The 19,915-nt window shown below is 42.7% G+C and overlaps 1 protein-coding gene across 5 annotated transcripts in view; it reads right to left on the bottom strand.

Moving 5' to 3' along the window:
* tanc1b (tetratricopeptide repeat, ankyrin repeat and coiled-coil containing 1b) overlaps positions 1-19,915 on the bottom strand; it is a 174,789-nt gene that overhangs the window by 2,614 nt on the left and 152,260 nt on the right. For 3 of the 5 annotated variants that reach the window (XM_031805720.1, XM_031805721.1, XM_031805722.1), the window contains 11 exons: positions 18,215-18,451; positions 17,014-17,199; positions 16,099-16,177; positions 6,345-6,478; positions 6,098-6,227; positions 5,615-5,790; positions 5,195-5,327; positions 3,132-3,161; positions 2,922-3,013; positions 850-996; positions 91-191 (listed from right to left, as the gene is read on the bottom strand). In XM_031805720.1, the coding sequence (XP_031661580.1) occupies positions 91-191; positions 850-996; positions 2,922-3,013; positions 3,132-3,161; positions 5,195-5,327; positions 5,615-5,790; positions 6,098-6,227; positions 6,345-6,478; positions 16,099-16,177; positions 17,014-17,199; positions 18,215-18,451 (1,445 nt within the window). Of the gene's footprint in view, positions 1-86; positions 192-849; positions 997-2,921; positions 3,014-3,131; positions 3,162-5,194; positions 5,328-5,614; positions 5,791-6,097; positions 6,228-6,344; positions 6,479-16,098; positions 16,178-17,013; positions 17,200-18,214; positions 18,452-19,915 lie in introns of those variants that run through there. The other 2 variants (XM_020461661.2, XM_031805723.1) reach the window with 2 other exon arrangements.

The raw sequence follows: 19,915 nt of genomic DNA, 5'->3' as shown, positions 1-19,915 counted from the left end.
CTAAACAAGCCAAACCCCATTCTCCCAATTCATACTAACAATACCCCCCTAAAAGAGACACTTGAGGCTTCTCCTGATGAATAGCTTTACCTGCTGCTCCTCTTAGCTCGGGCGCGGGCGTAATAGGCCTCGTACGATTTGGGTTTCAGCTCCAGGGCCTTTGTAGCAAACTCCTCAGCCATGCCAAAATCCTGTTGCGAGGGAAGGGGAAGATCAATACGACTAACCAATGCAGGGAAATGCAAACGCACATTTTCCAGGGGGCCAGCTCTCTCTCTCTCTCTCACTTTGATTGTTTATGGGAACAAGCTGACATTAGCCCCAGTAATGACTACAAGCATACTATCGCTTATGGACTTCTAAACAGTTTATCATTTAGCCTCAAATGGCTCAATCAGACTCACTCAACTGGACTGCTAAATAGCTATACTTCTGTCTCAGTAGTAGACAGTATTATTTAATGCATTCAATCTGTTTCTGAGAGCATTGTTTTAAGTTTATGGTACGTTTCATCAATCATAGGCCTGGAACACGGATTTGCTCAAAATTGCGCAGTCTACTACTCTCTAACAGCAGCCACAACAGCCATACTTCTGTCTGTGAAATCATTAGCTTGGACTGTATCTTCTGCTGAGCATTTCTTTCAAACATGTTCAAAAACACACAGCACAACAACAGTTTCATCACCTTAACTATCTTCCATTGTCCCGTGCTACTGTTATACATGACCTGATCACATATTGTGCCTTTTTAACGGAGACCACTGGAAACAAATGTTCAAGTAATTAGAGGAGAAATGTACAGCATTAGAGGATAAAAGGGGAGGAGGATAGACGTGAGAAATCTTACGTTGGTTTTCCTGCGACAGCGGGAGAGGTTGAGGTACAGAGACACCCTCAGCTCTTTGAAGGCCTTTAGGTCATCACCGAACCCTTCCCTGGGAAACTTCCTCAGAGCATACTGGTACCTCTGGGCTGCCTCTTTCATTTTCCCTTTCTGAAGGTGTGTGTGGTGGGGGTGTGTGTGGTGGGGGGGGGAGGGGGGGGGGGGGTAGGGGGAGAGAGAGGGAGAGAAGGTAGGTTGTCAGATCCTCCCCCAACCCAACTGGCACGTCGCAGCAGCTCACACACAGTCCCTCCGTTTGTCATCAATCACACACAGGTCCCACCTGAGCGGATTGTCCTTTCTGCCACAAAACTCAATCTGTTAAATGTCACGGATCAATCCCAGCTCAAAGGGTGAGTTTGGCGTTGCACACACCCATTCATCTCTGCTGCGTCGCATTGAGCTGCTCAAAATATAACAGTCATTGTTGTTACCTCTCATCCAAATTACAGTGGCTGAGGTGTCCTTTTTATCCAAACACTCTCTCTGATGGCCAATCAATCCAATGACGTCATGTTATACAGTGCGGAAAGTATTCAGACCACTTCACTTTTTTTTAACGTTACAGCCTTATTCTAAAATGGCTTAAATGCCATTTTTTTCCTCATCAATCTACACACAATACCTTATTTTTTAAAACAGGTTTTAGACATGTTTGTAAATGTATTAAAAATCTAAAACTGAAAAACATTATTTACATAAGTATTCAGACCCTTTGCTATGAGACTATGAGCTTAGGTGCATCCAGTTCGCATTGATCATCCTTGAGATGTTTTTACAACTTGATTGGAGTCCATTGATTTGGAAAGGCACACACCTGTCTATATATGGTCCCACAGTTGACAGTGCATGTGAAAAAGCAAACACCAAACCATGAGGTTGAAGGAATTGTACGTAGAGCTCAGAGACAGGATTGTGCTGAGGCACAGATCTGGGGAAGGGTACCAAACAATGTCTGAAGCATTGAAGGTCCTCAAGAAAACAGTGACCTCCATCATTCTTAAATGGAAGACGTTTGGAAGCACCAAGACTCTTCCTAGAGCTCCTCTGTGGAGGTGGGAGACACTTCCAGCAGAACAACCATCTCTGTAGCACTCCACCAATCAGGCGGAAGCCACTCCTCAGTAAAAGGCACATGACAGCCTGCTTGGAGTTGGACAAAAGACACCTAAAGGACTCTCAGACCATGAGAAACAAGATTCTCTGGTCTGATGTTTTTCAGTGGCAGGGATTGGGAGACTAGTCAAGATCAAGGAAAAGATGAATGGGGAAAAGTACAGCAAGAAACTTGATGAAAATGTGTTCCAAAGCACTCAGGACCTCAGACTGGGGCGAAGGTTCACCTTCCAATAAGACAACGACCCTAAGCACACAGCCAAGACAACGCAGGAGTGGCTTCAGGACAAGTCTCTGAATGTCCATGAGTGACCCAGCCAGAGCCCGGACTTGAACCTGATTGAACATTTCTGGAGAGACCTGAAAATATGTGTGCAGCGACGCTCCCCATCCAACCTGACAGAGCTTGAGAGGATCTCCAGAGAAGAATGAGAGAAACTCTCCAAATACAGGTGTGCCAAGCTTGTAGCATCATACCCAAGAAGACTCCAGGCTGTAATCGCTGCCAAAGGTGCTTCAACAAAGTACTGATTAAAGGGTCTGAATACTTATGTAAATGTGATATGTCAGTTTAAAATGTTTAGTACATTTGGAAACATTTCTAAAAACCTGTTTTGGCTTTGTCATTATGGGGTATTGTGTGTAGATTGATGATGAAAAAAACACTTAAATACATTTTAGAATAAGGCTGTAACGTAACAAAATGTGGATAACGAAGTGGTGTGAATACTTTCTGAATGCACTGTAATTATATTGTATGCATCAGTCTTTTTTTATTTTATTGTAGCCCATTGTAAAATACTATTCAGAACACACTTGACTATATCAATACACCATTGCGAGCCTACATAGGTTGCACTACATTTGACCAGGGTACATATGGTGCCATTTGGGACGCAAACCTAATCACTTTTCTGTACCTTGTAAAGCACGTTGCCCTCCTCCATAAGCTTCTGCAGGAGAATGATGAGGATGTCAGGCTTGGATGTGGCCATAGCCCAGGCTGCATTCCCTGTTGGTCCACACAGACATACACACACAGAGTAGAGTTACACCACTGCCGCTCCCCGACCCACGGACTATATTCACTAGGAAATTGGTAACAAGGTAAAGTTACCTAAAGATTGTACCTGATCGATCATAAGGCGACGTTCTGTAGCCTTACGGTTACATTGAAAGCAGTTTAGAAGAAGAGAAAAAGGATGAGAGATTGAAGGAGAGAAGGAATCATGCAAAGAGAAATGCATTCAGAAAGGCAGAAGATCATTTGAAACTGCTATGGCTATAAAATGTGATTAATTCATTTTGGACCTTTCCAAGCTTAAATTGCCTCACGTTTTCTGATTTTGTGTCAACCATTTTATTTCCTGCACTGATAATACTGAGAGAGTTTGCCAGTGGATATACTGTACCTATAATTGCATTGATATGAAACAAAATGGTGATTTGCTGGTCGTAAAGGCAATTGAGATTATAGAGACTGATAGCATTGTGTGCTAAGAGCAGACTACATTGCTACCAGGGCAAGGGGAGAGGGTTGGAGGTATTGGCCATTAGCTAACTCTGGGTGAGGTGCCGGGCTGGCCCACACTGCAGATGTAAAATGAGGGAGATAAGCTCTAGGCCTAGATAGCTCAGTGAATGTCATTTTGGTGATAAGTCACTTTCTCAAATTAGCACGCCGGCACACCTTTGGGAGAAAGGAAACTCAGACACACAAAGAGAGTGCAAGAGAGAGAAAGAGCGGGAGGGAGAGAGAGAGAGAGACGGTACACATTAGGGTTGGGCGGTCTTCCAGATTATCATACCGTCGTACCACACCGGGGTAAACGGTATTACCGAAAGTGCACACAACAAAATAAATTATTGATTGAACGTCTCTGCTGTAACCAAAAATATTGATATTGACATCTAGCCACGTAGCTAGCAAGTTAGCAAACCAAATGCATAGCTGCTACCATGAGTTGGATATGATTTATTTGACACTTCTTAACATTTCTTATAGTTCTACTTAACTTATAGTTCTAAGCAGTGGCGTAGTATGCACCCCCCCCCCCCCCCCCCCCCCCCAAACGGTATATGGCCCAAGCCTACTACACACTAGGTGAATCCTGGTTGAAATCTGTTCAGTGTCATTGCCCTTGAATTTAGCACTAGGTTTGGGTAATATTACCATAGTATCGTCTATTGAGGAGGACCGACAGCCGTTGTCGATGGTGACGACATCGCAATGTGACAGACGATACCCATTTCAAAATGACTGGCACCGCGCAGTAAAGAGCAGGGCAGTACATGGGTGACATTCCGAGTAGACCGCCTATATTCCTATTTGCTATAGCCTACTTCCAAAAAACATGTTATACTTACAGAATGCAAGAGAACAATGTAGAATAACTTAAATATGGTAGACCTAAGGTAATAATGAGAGATCAACAACAATAGAAAGATAGAAAACAAATCTATTCTTACAGCTTTATTTTGAATGACCAACACAAGTGAAATTGAGCAAACAAGACCAAGATGGGAAAAATTGAATGAGAAGTCAAAAGAAAAAAAGCCTAGAACTGAGAAAAGGTTATGAATGAAACGATGCGCAGCCTAGAGTTGGGCTAGGCCTGTTTCCATATTATTCTAACAATATGCAAACTACTGACATATAGCCTAGGCCAAGAGAGGAGGATGAGGCAAAAATGCTAATCATTTGATAATTATCCAGTTCTGAGGACAAAATAGTTGCTTGCTCTGCAGCCCATGGTGATTTAACTAGTAACCTATTCCAGAGTTGCTCTACTCAATCACTTTTGTCATGGCCGTGATTCCTCTCGTCCCTCCCGAAGCATGTGCACTTGCGCTAGCTGTCTTTTTAAATGTTATTTTTGTTTATGTATATTATTTTTTTTTTTTTGGGGGGGGGGTAACATTGTCTATTGCCCGATTTTATTAGTACAGAATCACGATAGGACATTATTTCAAATTCCCGATTTTAGCACTGAGCATCCAGATTCCATGGCGATAACCTCATTATATTTAGTAAGACTGAAGTCTTACTAAGGCTCAAGTCACCTTTCTCTCATTACTATTGTAAAGCCAAAGTAGTTCAATCACTAGACTTTAAGGTTGTAGGAAAGAACACTGAAAGAACAGTGTATCTAGAAACCAACACAAATTATAGTTACAGTTCTTAGTTTCTTACCCAGTTTAGCCCCCTTCTTCAGCAGGGTCACCACTACCGATGTGTTCCGACACCCTATCGCCCGGTCCAACGGCCTCATACCACTGTAGTCTACATGCTCTATCACGGCTCCTTTCTCCACCAGGTAATGGACCTTCACAACCGGAGCAACACAGTCAAACACACACTCTTAAGTCGCCTACAGTCAGAACAAACACTCTTAACTCTCCTATAGATCCGTGGTAATTCCCAGCAGTGTGTGTCTCATAAGGAGTCCCAGAGCACTTGTGTTGGGCCTAACTAAGGGGCAGGCCTAGTGAGACCGATTTAGACTGAGCTTAATAACTGTCTGTCTGTCTCTATCTTGTCTGTCTTCCTGTCCCGTCCGTCCGTCTGCCCGTCTGTCAGTCTCACTGTCTGTCAATGTATCTCGCTACTCACAATCTCCGCGTCGCCGTAGAAGGCGGCCAGGTCCAGCGGAGTCCGTCCATTCTTGTCTGTGTGGTCTATGACCGCACCCTTCTCCACCAGAAACTGCACAACGTTCTTATGTCCTTTCAAACACGCCCAGCTCATGGGCGTTAACCCTTCCTTGTCCATCGACGTCAACGACGCACCTAGTGAAGAATAAATCAAGCATTCAACAGCAGAATTATCAAAACCACAGCATATGACCTTCACTCAACAAACCATTCGATATTTGGATACTTTTGAATTTTGATTGAATCTGACTTTAGAGAAAGAGCAGACTGGTTTACATTGTGACGGCTGACACGGTCTGCGTCCCAAATGGCACCCTATTTCCTATACAGTGCACTACTTTTGAGACTCCTATGAGCCCCGGTAAAAAATTGTGCACTATAAAGGGAATAGGGTTCCATTTGGGATGCACACATGATCTAGCGTAGCATCGTGGTAGCTCACCCTTTGACAGCAGAAAGTCGGCAGTGCTCAGGTGGCCCTCGCACGCCGCCACCATTAGTAGTGTCCGTCCCTGTTTGTCACTGATGTTCACGTCAGCACCATGCTGCTGCTGCAGCAGCAGCTCTGCAATCTAATCCGCACACACGCGCACAAACAGACTTGAACTCCACTTCCTCGGGGTAAATCATCAAGGTTCCTTTGACGTGTAACTGTAGTTTGAGGCAATATGATCGTGTGTGTGTCTCACCTGCCAGTGTCCTTGTCTGACAGCACAGAAGAGAGGGAAGACCCCCCTGCGGTTGACCTGCTGCACCATGGCCCCGTGCTCCAGCAGGAAGCCACACACGTCCATCTTGCCCCGACCCGCCGCCGCCGTCAGAGCTGAGGAGACCAGAGGAAAGGGGTCAGGACTGGACCCGGGTCAGCTAGGGCACTACTGCACCAATGGTGAGACCTCACACATACACAGGACAGGGTCTGGCTCGCTCGAGACAGGGCCTGCTCCCTCTAGTCGACATTTAAGTTGAAAACATACAGCATTTAGTTGTCTATCCACTGAGTGCCGATAATTGGACTAAAACACAATTCCGTATTATTTCCTTCTTGACAATATAACATAATTTAGAGGGAAAAAAACACAAGTGTCTGAATTTTAAATCGAGGCTGATAAAGCTAACCTGTAGGAAACAATACTGTCTTGATTGTATTGTTGTTTGCAAATCTATGTGAAATCTTATCTCTTGGAAACTTGTATTGTGCCTGTCATTACTTGACAAAAATAAACATAATACAGGTGATCAGGAAGTTTGGCTGTTCACCCAGAAACCGTCCCAATGTTACATGAACGCACACACATTATGTATATAGGTATGCCATTAATACAAATACCGGAATTGTTAACTTGTGCCAAGAGAGAAAGCTTTGAGACTTGAGTAGTGATCTTATCTAATGTCTAGCAGAATAGCGGGTCCAAAATGATGACAACAGGGAAAAAACTCAATAAGATACCATTAGTTTGCTGGTACATCTTTGCCATTTCTGTTACAGAATAGGTTAAGGTACTTTAATAAAGACAGATTCAAGTATCTTCAACCTAACATGCTAAGATGCTGTGAAAAGAATACTACAGTCCATGTGTTTCTCATCTCCTGATTAGCACACTGAGCCATAGCAGTAGGTCCACATTCAGTGGATACTATACTTTTACTATGAGATGTGGTAGATTTAAGCAATAAGGGAGGGACTCCCGAGGGAGTGTGGTATAAGGCCAATATACCACGGCTAAGGGCTGTTCTTACGCACGACGCAACGCTGAATGCCTAGACACAGCCCTTACCCGTGGTATATTGGCTATTGCTATTATAAACTGGTTACCAACATAATTAGATCAGTAAAAATAAATGTTTTGTCATACCCGTGGTATACGGTCTGATATACCACAGCTGTCAGCATTCAGGGCTCGAACCACCCAGTTCATAATCAGATTCAAGTCTTGGATGAAAGTTGGTATCCGAACAATAAACCCACACAGAGAGAGACTGGTGGTGCATTCGGATTCACCTCAGGAAAACGAAAGACCCAGATTAAAGACCCAGAGCACCTGTCTCAGGCTGAGGAGCATCATCCATCATGATGGGAGTGTGAGCGGAGGGCCGTTACGTCTCAGCCAACCACAACTTCCATCTGCTCCCCTAGCATATTTCCTCAGAGCAGAGAGACTATGGCATGCGCCCCAAATAGCACCCTACTCTCTATTTAGCACACTACTTTTGACCAGGGCCCATAGGGAATAGGGTGCCACTTGGGACACACCCTCTGGAACAACAGCAGTCGAAGACGGCCAATATTGTTACTGTGCCCTCTTTCAGGGATGCATCCATTTTGAGACATTGATAAGAATCCTATGTGCCTCTATTAGTCGAACATTAGGGAACACCCAATGAAAAGTTTGGTCTGTATACTACTTTCAAACCCTACAGGAGACCTCAGTGGCATCCATCTATGATCTTCCAAGGCCAATTCAATGTGTTTGATAATCTCTCTGATCTCACAAACGTGTCTCTTTACTGTGCCCATTCCCTCTATATCTCGGTCTCTCCCTCCATCCTTCCTTCCCTCCTTCATAGAGCCAGGCAGATTGATATCTTAGTCATGTTCTGTAATAAGCCACTCAACTTTATCTTTTCTCCTAATCTGCCTCTCTCTCCGGTCTGGCCCACTAAGACTGCTGTCCTGAGGGGTGGACTGTAAATCACTGACTGATAAACAGACCAAACACGGACAGACCGGTCCTCTTCCTGACCAAACTATCCCAAAGGCTGAAAGACTGTGCGCCAAATGGCAGCCTATTCCCAATAATTGTACACTACTTTTGACCAGAAGAACCCTATAGGCCCTGGTCAAAAGTAGTGCACAGTGTCCCGCATCAGTTCGTAAACAAGCACTAGTCGCTCAAATGTAGTTGATTTTGCCATTTCAGGAGACCATTGCTGGGCTAACAAACTGGAGAAGCAGGGTCCCAGCTGTATCTGTCAGTCAAGGACACCTCAGCAACATACAGTATCTATCACATGAAGACCTACTTCCTGACTGTGGCATCATGGGAGCTGTGGTCTGTTTCTATAGGTCTAGGTCATTACAAGTTCACTCCACTAGCAGAGAAACTACTCGCTGACATATCATCCTGGTGTGCGTCCTCCCACCTGGGACTGGCATCCTTGACCGTGGTGTCACGACTGTGGTGTTTCCACACCGCTCTGCACGCTTGTCTACATACTCTGTAAGAGAAACCGCTCTCTCTCACCCCCCCTGTGTCGGGATGAATGACTGATGGGCGAGCGGCGCACGCGACAACCCACCGCCGTGTAAATAATTAAACACAACCAAACACTTAGAACACAGCCAACTAAACACCACATGTATTAAACACCTCCTATAAACGGGGGTGATTTCATCATTTAAAAAGATTCTTACAGGCATAATTACAGTGGATGACAAGACAATATACGAGGCTACACCCAGTGGCGCAACTGAATATTTCATGATAATGAGAAGTTGATCTCATCATTTTATTAAGTAATGTAGACAATGTCAGGGCCGCTGTTCGACTTGGCCGCTGCATTACTCATTTGTGGCATGTACAATTTATAACATGCACAAACCTCTTTTACAGATGGAAAACAACCTCCATTTGTCCATTTCTACAGAAACCATATAACCTCACAATAGCTCCTCTCTTGTAACTTGAGATATATGCTACGTGATCACAAAGGTTATACCGCACTGTGTCTATTTGTCTTTCCCCTAATCTTTTCAACTGCTGCCGACTTATTCACATCTATTCTACAAAGAAGACACCACTATTTCCCTTTCTCCTTCCCAGAGGTAAAACTCTGTCATTCTGAGGAGGGATTTTACATGATAGTGCCAACACAGAGACGTAATCCAATCTCTCGCTATCCAAACAAAGTACAGTGGGCCTATTTGCATAAAGATGTTATTTCTTTCACACTTTGCCTTTCAAATATGAAATTATATTTCTCTGACAGGTTGTTAACTGAAGGAATTTGTTCAAAGCTGTGGCGATGAATGTCAATTTTCGGGAGGGTATTTCACCTGGGCTATCTTACGGAGTTTTCTCCTGCTGTATATCTCCATACAGGCCTTTGGATTAGGTTTATAAACCCTCAAACAAAATTCATATAAAAGACTTCAGGCTGTGATATTCACTTGCAGTATTTCTAAGGCCGAACCAGTTCTGCTGCCTATGCCGTATCCACAACATTTAAGTGTAAATGTTATTTTCTATATAGCCCTGTGATGGCTCTCCATTGAATTACAACCCAATCATACCCGTAAAGAGGCATTGAATACAGCCATTTAAGTGGAGCTCCCAAGTGGTCAGGAAGAGTGCAGAGAAGCGTAGCCTCTTTGTTTGCTAAAATACATATTTTCAAAGAGTTTAAACCAACCACAGTGCCCAAAATAATGCACATTTGCCTATCTTCTTGAATACAAAGTGTTGCTTTCAATGAGCCTAGTGCCAGGTGGGTGCAATTAGCTTTCAAAACGTGTTCATTTGCGGAGATGGGTGTTGGAGCGCGTCTCCTTGTTTTAGCTCGCTGGTGTTGTGCCTGGCGTCATGGGGCCACCTGTGACCTGTATTAGCCTGGAACGGATGGGAGTTAGGTTTAACATCCAGGTGAATACATAGAGCTCAGAGGTACAGTAAATGTTGGATCACTGTCAGCTACAGCTTGTCCATCGAAACGTTGGACATAAATATTTTTGCATCTGAGCTCCTAGAGTGTGCGGCTCTCCTTTATTTTTTTAAGTGTTCCACTCCGCTAGCCAGCACCTCGCCTAAATAGGTGTGCGTTTCTTTCACCTCTAGCTACAGCAGATGGCACATACTGGATGACTTTGAGAATGAAGGCAAGCATGACTACTGATTATTCACAGCAATGGTCATGTATACAGGGCCACCAGCCAAGGCCTGGGTGTAAATCCGCTCAGTTTAAAACACACCATACACACCTGCCTACCCGTTATAATAAATTAGCATTTTGTCCTATACCTCTTGCACTACCGTCTAAACAAGTAAAAAGGAAGTAGGCCTCTATCCTTCTCTAAGTAGGAAACAAAGTAGGTGGTGGGGGTGTGAACAGAAATGTTGTTATGCAGCAGTGTGATGATGTAACAAGGTGCAAAACATGAAGCAACACTTTATGATTCAAAAAATAAAAGGTTTCTGGCCCAATCTAAAATAACACTGGCCCATTCCTCAGCCCTACGAACACGCGGCCCCTAAGATGGAAAGCAGCCGTTTCCAGAGAAGAAGGGCCATTTCGAAAGGGGATATCTTTGTCCCTAGGATGTAATAAGCTCCAAAGCCCTTCAGCACTTTTTTTGGCCAGGAAATGTATTTTGCAGAAGCAGCACCAGTTAGCAGCAGTAGCACTGAGGAGAACGCATCATCGGTGTCCAAAATGGCACCCTATTCCCTATGTAGTGCACTACTTTTGACAAGGGCCCATTGGGCTCTGGTCTAAAGTAGTGCACTATAGGGAATAGGGTACTGTTTGTGATGCAGGAGCCTCTCTCCCCTAGACCTAATGGGCTGACCTACATCTCAGAGCCATTTGTTACTGCTAGGCTGGCTGTCTACACCAACCTGGCATACTACTGAGGCCACAGAGAGACTATTGTTCACATTCTCTCATCATTAGATTGTGTGCTCTAAATTTTCTCCCTCTCTCACCATTAGACTGTGTGCTCTAAAAAAAACACACACATCATTAAATGAGCTGCCCGAATGATGAAGAGTTGGGAAATTCTGGACCATTTGAGGATTTCTGAGCAACAGTTGGTCACCATGATCATATAAAATGGATTTCTTTATTCTTGGGCCTTACAAGTGAAGTTCTGCAACTTGGAACACTTAACAGACACTCACAGATCCCGCTCTGTGCTGTTGTACTCTCATCTTTAACGGACTACCTCAGAGAAGAGAATCTGTGGTGTCAGTCTTTATCTCCAGTGTGCAGCTTTCCACAAGAGGCCAAGATGATAACAAAAACCACAAGAAGAATTTCTAAAAAGCTGTACTGCTGTAGCCAGCATTCGAAATGGTACCCTATTCCCTATGGACCCTGGTGAAAAGTAGTGCACTATTAATGGAATAGTGTGCCATTTGGGAAACACTATCCTAACGATGTGTGTTTACTCATTCAGTACACAGAAATGATGCACCAACAATGGTGATGGTACTGGTAAGTTGTAATGTTAATAAGCATGGGGGTACTGGGACGGTGGCAAATGTTTCAAACCCATCCCAGATCTTAGACCATTTTAATACTTCCATACCCAGAGGCCTCGTCTTTATTTTTACTTGAATTAAAACAGACATTTGATTTATTCAGCACTTCTATGACAACCCTGCTGACTCATAGATATGACAACAGACTCCTGCTTATAGTCTGCGTCCCAAATGGCACTCTGTTCCCTATATAGTGCACTACTTTTGACCAGGGCCCATAGGGAATACGGTGCAATGGGTCCTGGCCAAAAATAGTGCACTATATATGGAATTACGGTGCCATTTGGGATGCAGCCTTAAGACTTTTGTTCCCTGTTCCACTTGGCTTCCTGCACCATTACCAGGATCAATCTTAAATTGCTTTGACCTGCAGCCACCCCCTGCCAGTGCCAGCTCCATTTCTCCTGCTCCTGCTTTCTGTCTCTCAGCTGTTTTTTTATTTTTTTAGATTGGTCCCACATTTGCTACCTCCTCCAAATGAGTTCCAGCATATACATTCAGCTGGCCATTAATTAGGCAATTTGGGACGTGTACATACATTTGTGGACTTTTAAATTATTCAGAAAGTATTCACACCCCTTGACTTTTTTCACATTTTGTTGTGTTACAAAAATTAAAATGAATTTGTCATTTTTTTATAAAAAAAACAACAACTTTTATTCCATTAATAAAAATAAAATTAGAAAAGTATTCAACCCCTGAGTCAATACATGTTAGAATCACCATTGGCAGCGATTACAGATGTGAGTCGTTTGGGGTAAGTCTCTAAGAGATTTGCAAACCTGGATTGTACAATATTTGCTCACTATTACAAAAAAAAACATTTCAAGCTCTGTTAAGTTGATTGTTGATCAGCCATTTTCAAGTCTTGCCATAGATTTCCAAGCAGATTGAAGTGAAAACTGTAACAAGGCAACTCAGGAACATTCAATGTCATCTAGGTAGGTATATTTGGCCTTGCGGTTTACAATGCCTGTAGAAAGTGTTACAAAATGTGTTACAGCCTGAATTTAAAAATGATTAAATTGAGAATGTTTATCACTGGTCTACACACCCATAATGTCAAAGTGGAATTATGTTTTTTTATTTATTTTTTACAAATGAATGAAAAATGAAAAGCTGAATTGTCTTGCTTCAATTCAACCCTGTTGGTGAGCCTAAAGTTCAGGAGTGAACATTTGCTTAACAAGTATAAGTTGCATGGACTCACTTCTAAAAACATGTTTTTACTTTGTAATTATTGGGTATTGTGTGTAGATGAGCGAGGAAAATGTAATCCATTTTTAATTCAGGCTGTAACGCAACAGAATGTGAAATAAGTCTAGGGGTTTGAATACTTTCTGAAGGCACTGTAGGTTATTGTCCAGCTGAAAGGGGGATTTGTCTCCTAGTGTCTGTTGGAAAGCAGACTGAACCAGGTTTCCCTCCAGGACTTTGTCTGTGCTTAGCTCGATTCCGTTTATTTTTATCCTAAAACACTCCCTAGTCCTTGCCAATGACAGGCATACCCATAACATGATACTTATTATCTGAATTGTTAAGCCAATTTTTGATCCTGAAGTTATGTAGGCTTGCCATAACAAAGGTGTTGACTACTTATTGACTCAAGACATTTCAGATTTCATTTTGCTTTAATTTGTAAAAAATTGCTAAAAACTTTATTCCATTTTGACATTGTGGGGTATTGTGTGTAGGCCATTGTCACAAAATCTAAATATAATCCATTTTAAATTCAGGCTGTATTAACAAAACGTGGAAAAAGTAAAGGGGTGTCAATACTTTCTGAAGGCACTGTACTATAACTATTGATTCTTGAAGAATATAACTTATACATTTCTTGTTTGAATCTGTTTTCCACTCTAAGTCCTAAGACTTCGACCTTTCCCAACATCTGCAGTATTACCACTGGGACTAAATGATTCATTTCAGATCTTTAACAGAAACTAAAGCTCTGGCTTGACTCCTACTAAGAGGAATATATGAGCAGGTGTGTTTTAATGGCAGAGGAGAAAAACAGGACAAATGGCTTGGCATGACCTAAATGGACAATGTACTGCACCGATGACTCAGTGCTTAGAATGGACTGCTGGGAGCGATGCCTGTAATTCTGCTCTAAAGTAGAAAATCACTCAGTTAGCACTACCGATACAGGATAGCCTGACGACTCTCCATCCAGATAAAAGCCCAAATGAACAAAGCAGGGACGCTTTTAAGGGAAGGAGACAAGGAAAATTGGACAGGCTTTAAAAGTACAAATGACTGCATATTTGCGGAAATGTGAACTACTACATCAGGGATTATATACTAGATTCAGCCGCGGGCCAATTTTTTGCTGAGCAGATGGTCAGGGGGCCGGAACATAATTACAAATAATTAGCCAATTGACAGCAAGAAGCCCAAACAAATATAATATTTGACTAAAACAATCATTACAAACCTTGCTTACATTTGTATACGATCACATATACAGTTGAAGTCGGAAGTTTACATACACTTAGGTTGGAGTCATTAAAACTCCTTTTTCAACCAGTAATTTTTCCAACAATTGTTTACAGACAGATTATTTCACTTATAATTCACTGTATCACAATTCCAATGGGTCAGAAGTTTACATACACTAAGTTGACTGTGCCTTCAAATAGCTTGGAAAATTCAAATAAATTACATCATGGCTTTAGACGCTTCTACTAGGCTAATTGACATCATTTGAGTCAATTGGAGGTGTACCTGTGGATGTATTTCAAGGCCTACCTTCAAACTCAGTGTATCTTTGCTTGACATCATGGGAAAATCAAAAGAAATCAGCCAAGACCTCAGAAAAATAATTGAGACCTCTGGTCTGGTTCATCCTTGGGAGCATTTTCCAAACGCCTGAAGTTACCACGTTCATCTGTACAAACAATAGTATGCAAGTATAAACACCATGGGACCATGCAGCTGTCATAACGCTCAGGAAGGAGACGCGTTCTGTCTCCTAGAGATGAACATACTTTTGTCCTAGAGATGAACAGCAAAATACCTTGTGAAGATGCTGGAGGAAACGGGTACAAAAGTATCTATATCCACAGTAAAACGGGTCCTATATAGACATAACCTGAAAGGCCGATCAGCATGGAAGAAGCCACTGCTCCAAAACCGCCATAAAAACTCCCGACTACGGTTTGCAACTGCACATGGGGACAAAGATCGTACTTTTTGGAGAAATGATGAAACAAAAATAGAACTGTTTGGCCATAATGGCCATCGTTATGTTTGGAGGAAAAAGGGGGATGCTTGTAGGCCGAAGAACACCATCCCAACCGTGAAGCACGGGGGTGGCAGCATCATGTTGTGGGGGTGCTATGCTGCAGGAGGGACTGGTGCACTTCACAAAATAGATGGCATCATGAGGGTGGAAAATTACGCGGATATATTGAAGCAACATCTCAAGACATCAGTCAGGAAGTTGAAGCTTGGTCACAAATGGGTCTTCCAAATGGACAATGACCCCAGGCATACTTCCAAAGTTGTGGCAAAATGGCTTAAGGACAACAAAGTCAAGGTATTGGAGTGGCCATCACAAAGCCCTGACCTCAGTCCCATAGAAAATGTGTGGGCAGAACTGAAAAAGCATGTGCGAGCAATGAGGCCTACAAACCTGACTCAGTTACACCAGCTCTGTCAGGAGGAATGGGCCAAAATTCACCCAACTTATTGTGGGAAGCTTGTGGAAGGCTACCTGAAACGTTTGACCCAAGTTAAACTATTTAAAGGCAATGCTACCAAATACTAATTGAGTGTACGTAAACTTCTGACCCACTGGGATGTGATGAAAGAAATATTATTCTGACATTTCACATTCTTAAAATAAAGTAGTAATCCTAAGTGACCTAAGACAGGGAATATTTACAAAGGTTAAATGTCAGGAATTGTGAAAAACTGAGTTTAAATATATTTGGCTAAGGTGTATGTAAACTTCTGACTTCAACTGTATATCTCTACTATGCGTGAGAATACTTTGGAACAGATTTCCAAAGTTAGTGTTTTTACAGTTTTACATTTTTAAAAGACTAAATAATTAAATAAAATCACCCACGGGCCAAATTGGGGCATAATTTCAGCAGTAATGTTCCACACTGATACTCCACCAGGTGATAACACAAAGGGAGCAGTATAATGGAAGAAAAATAGAGAGAACACATACCTGTTTCTCCCCATAGAGTGTCATGGCCATCAATTTGCACACCATGCTCGTTATTCAACACCAACAAGCCTCTGACAACCTGTCGAATGAGAAATGTTGATTAATGACACAGAATCCAAGCATCAAATAAAGCCTTGAGTTAGTTCTACGGCGCGCTGATTACATTGCAGAAAAACCGGAGCGATGAAACAACTTCAGCGAATCGATAAAATGCTGCCCGAGCAAATGATGCTTCTCTGGCGCATGATAAATTAATCATGGTGGACTAGAGTGCTGATGCCTGGACTATAGTGGCTGTATAGTGTCTATAGTAGATATTCGTCAGTGCTGTGCAGTACAGGTTCAGTGGTATTAATACCTTAATAGTGTTAACTAGCCCTTTTGTCTGTGCTCTCCTTTATTCTCCTCTTTTACTGGGCCCTTGGTGGAGGTGGAGGTCGATAGCTCACTCCGACCCACTTCTATAATACTGTTGAGCCCCAGCCTTAGTGTATAGGCCTAACGGTATCGCAGCCCTCTTAATGAGGAGCAGGCCAGAATCTACCAAAGCCCACTATGCTTCTCTTCTGGGTAGCTGGCTGCAGACGTACTGCTGGATCAATACTCCTACAGCATCTCTCATCAGTGGAAACAAGAAACATCCGTGATGGCAGCATCAGTGATTCTCTGTGGAGTGTCTTCTGTTTCCAAACTAAAGAGGTGAGGTTGTGTTGTGGCACTGTGTGGGAAAACTTTCCTGATTATAGTAAGGTACTAAGGACTTGTGGTTAGTGTGGGTGTACAGTAGAGTAAAGTCAAAAGTACAGTAGGTGGTTCCGTCCCAAATGGCACCCTGTTCCCTACTTTTGACGACAGTAGTGCACTATTTAGGTAATAGAATGCCATTTGGGATTTCACAGGTGTCCCCTGACTGACCTGCGTGTGTCCCATGCTTGAGGCAGCGATGAGAGCCTGCTGGAGGGCCTTGTTCTTCAGGCTGCAGTTCTGCTGCTGGCCCTCGGGGGTCCACTCCAGCTCCAGTAGGTGGTGGATGATGTCAGGGTGGCACCTCAGAGCAGCATGAACCAGAGCACACTGACCGCTCTTGTCCACATGGTCAACCTAGAACACACAAAAACAGTGCTTATCTGAACATGTTTTATATGCTGTGACGTTGCTCTTGCTTCACTCTCCCAGAGTGGCTTTACAATCAAAGTGAGATCTTATCCAATATCAAAGTGGTGAACGGTCAGACCTTGAGATGTCCTGAAAATCGCTCTTCTCACAAAATCATCTGTAGCGTCCGAACAAACTACTATGACCCCTCTATGGACAGATGAGTCTCATGAACACGATGGTGTTCTCCGTTTTGCCCTGTGACCGACAAAATGATCTTGGGACTCTTCTGAAGTCGGTAGAGCCGATCTGATGACTTCTGTCTGTAGAGTCCGAACAGTTTGGCCCACAGGAATAATTTTGCACGCCCAATTTTTCAGTTTTTGATTTGTTAAAAAAGTTTGAAATATCCAATAAATGTCGTTCCACTTCATGATTGTGTCCCAAAAATACAGTTTTATATCTTCATGTTTGAAGCCTGAAATGTGGCAAAAGGTCGCAAAGTTCAAGGGGGCCGAATACTTTCGCAAGGCACTGTATGTAGACTGTTTAGTGCAAAAATAAAGGGTTAAGTACATGTACAAAAAACAAATATATATATATATATATACACACACGTCTTTCTTATATCTCTCGGATAAAGAACAGACACTTCGATTTTCTTTTTTGGGGGGGCTATCTGCTATTCCACAGACACTTCAGAAAAAACTTCGTTTAGATTCTATTCTGGGGACTATCTGTTGTTCCATGTAGTGAACCTGCCATTCAGTGTGTTTGTATGGGCTAATAGCATCAAGGCCAAACATTTTCATAAACACATTTTTGTGTATATATTTTTGTTATGTCAATGTTTCTTAAAATTCAAAATCAAATAGCAAAATGATTCTTGGTATGACCTTAAAGCAATTTCATATAGCTTAGTAGAACCCCCCCTTCCCATTACAGGAAAAGCTAGAATCATGGTTAGCCCTGATCCTGTAGTTGTCTGAGGAGTCTAAACTCTAGGGGTAGTACTACCAACCTTGGCTCCTCTCTTGCAGAGCAGACTGACCAGGCCCAGGTGTCCGGCGGCTGAGGCAAAGGAGAGAGGGCTCATGCCATTCTCGGACACCACGTCAACGGTGGCCCCGAACTCCAGCAGCAGGCCAGCCATCTCCTGGTGGCCTAGGTGGGACTGGACACACAGCACCGGGCTGTTGTTCAGCACCTCTGTCCGGTAGTTCACGTTGGCCCCGCCCAGCATCAGTAGACGGCTCACCTGCAAAAGCAGCACACATTAAATGTAAAAGGAATCTTATCTAACCGTATAACAAAAACGTAAGCATGGAATTAAACTTTTTGGCTTCTTAAATGTGTAAAAGAAAATAGAACACTGAATTCTGCCAGAGACAATTCAATAAAAAAAATATAAAAAATAATTCCTTCCTTGCTTAAAACATCACCTCTTCACATTTCTGAGATTAGTTTTAAACAAAGTTGGAGCATGCATGTACTAATTTATAAACACATTCAACACGAGTAAACATTCTTTGTATTCTTCTTCTCCTTGATAAGGAAATGAATTATACATGTTTGATCAGACAGAGCTGTGAGTGGAGCCCAGAGAGTGTTAAAACCAGAGGAAATTGAATTTGTTTATTTGCAGGCGGAACCGCACTTGAATAAATTAGCACCAATGATTCCAAGGAGGCCTTGGAGGAAAAGGAACAAGCTCACTCTGTCTGTGGCTGTTTACATGAGCAATGTTACACTCAAACAGAATATTTCACTCTGGGAAAACGGGGAAGACAATGTGTAATAAAACGACACTATAAGAGTACTGCTAACGGCAAAGAAAAATATAAGATTGTTTTTGCTTAAAGCTAGAACACACTGTATAATTCACCACTGATAATGAATTGCCTCATATGCCCTAAGAGAGCTATTTCCTTCCTCTCGCTATAATAAAGTAGGCACAGACACATAATTTAGGCATAATTTAATATCAAAAATCATTTTGCCCGCTCCGCCATTAACGTGGCCCTTTTTGTTTATTAAATCAGTACTAATCTAAAAGGGCCCTGTAATTACTTAGAACGGCACAGCCTCCTTGTCCCCCACAGAGAGCAGCATCACAGATAGCAATGGATCAAAGTAACGGCAGAGAGTGCAACAACCTGCATCAATCTATCTGAGCCCAGTGAGAATCTTGGGGAGATTTCCAATGGGCCGTTGTTCATTAGTGGCGAGGGCACACTCATCACCGTAAGTGAGTGTTTCCAGGAACAGAATGCCTTATCATAACACACGCCGGGAGCCGTCAGTGGAATTAAAAAGCACTCAGGGAGGACATTTGAGGTGAGGAGAGTAGATTACAATAATACCACTGTGCTAATACAAATCACTGGTGGGAAAATGCGATAGGAAACAAATTCAGGGAGACCAATGACCATCCGCTCGAATGTATTCTTGTACCACACACTCAAGAAAATATGTCAGTGCTGGCGGTCTCCCATCGCCGAAGGCGAAATCCTGTACCCAGGAAACATTTTTACCTATTTTTGATCAACTTTTCCCATCACCGAAGGCAAATCTATAATCAGGAATAAATGTTTACATCTACATTTTCCGAAGCTCACTCCCTAGTCCCTATACTCTGTAGTAGTTGCCAAGCCAGATTACCGGGTGATCCCAGATGGCAGTGCACCTTCAGGGAGAATTCAGTAAACTCTGTTTCTTTTCA

The sequence above is a fragment of the Oncorhynchus kisutch genome, linkage group LG26, assembly GCF_002021735.2.
Source record: "Oncorhynchus kisutch isolate 150728-3 linkage group LG26, Okis_V2, whole genome shotgun sequence".
Taxonomy (NCBI): Eukaryota; Metazoa; Chordata; class Actinopteri; order Salmoniformes; family Salmonidae; genus Oncorhynchus; species Oncorhynchus kisutch.
The sequence above is the reverse complement of the archived record's forward strand: the minus strand, read 5'-3'. Positions and strand labels throughout refer to the sequence as shown.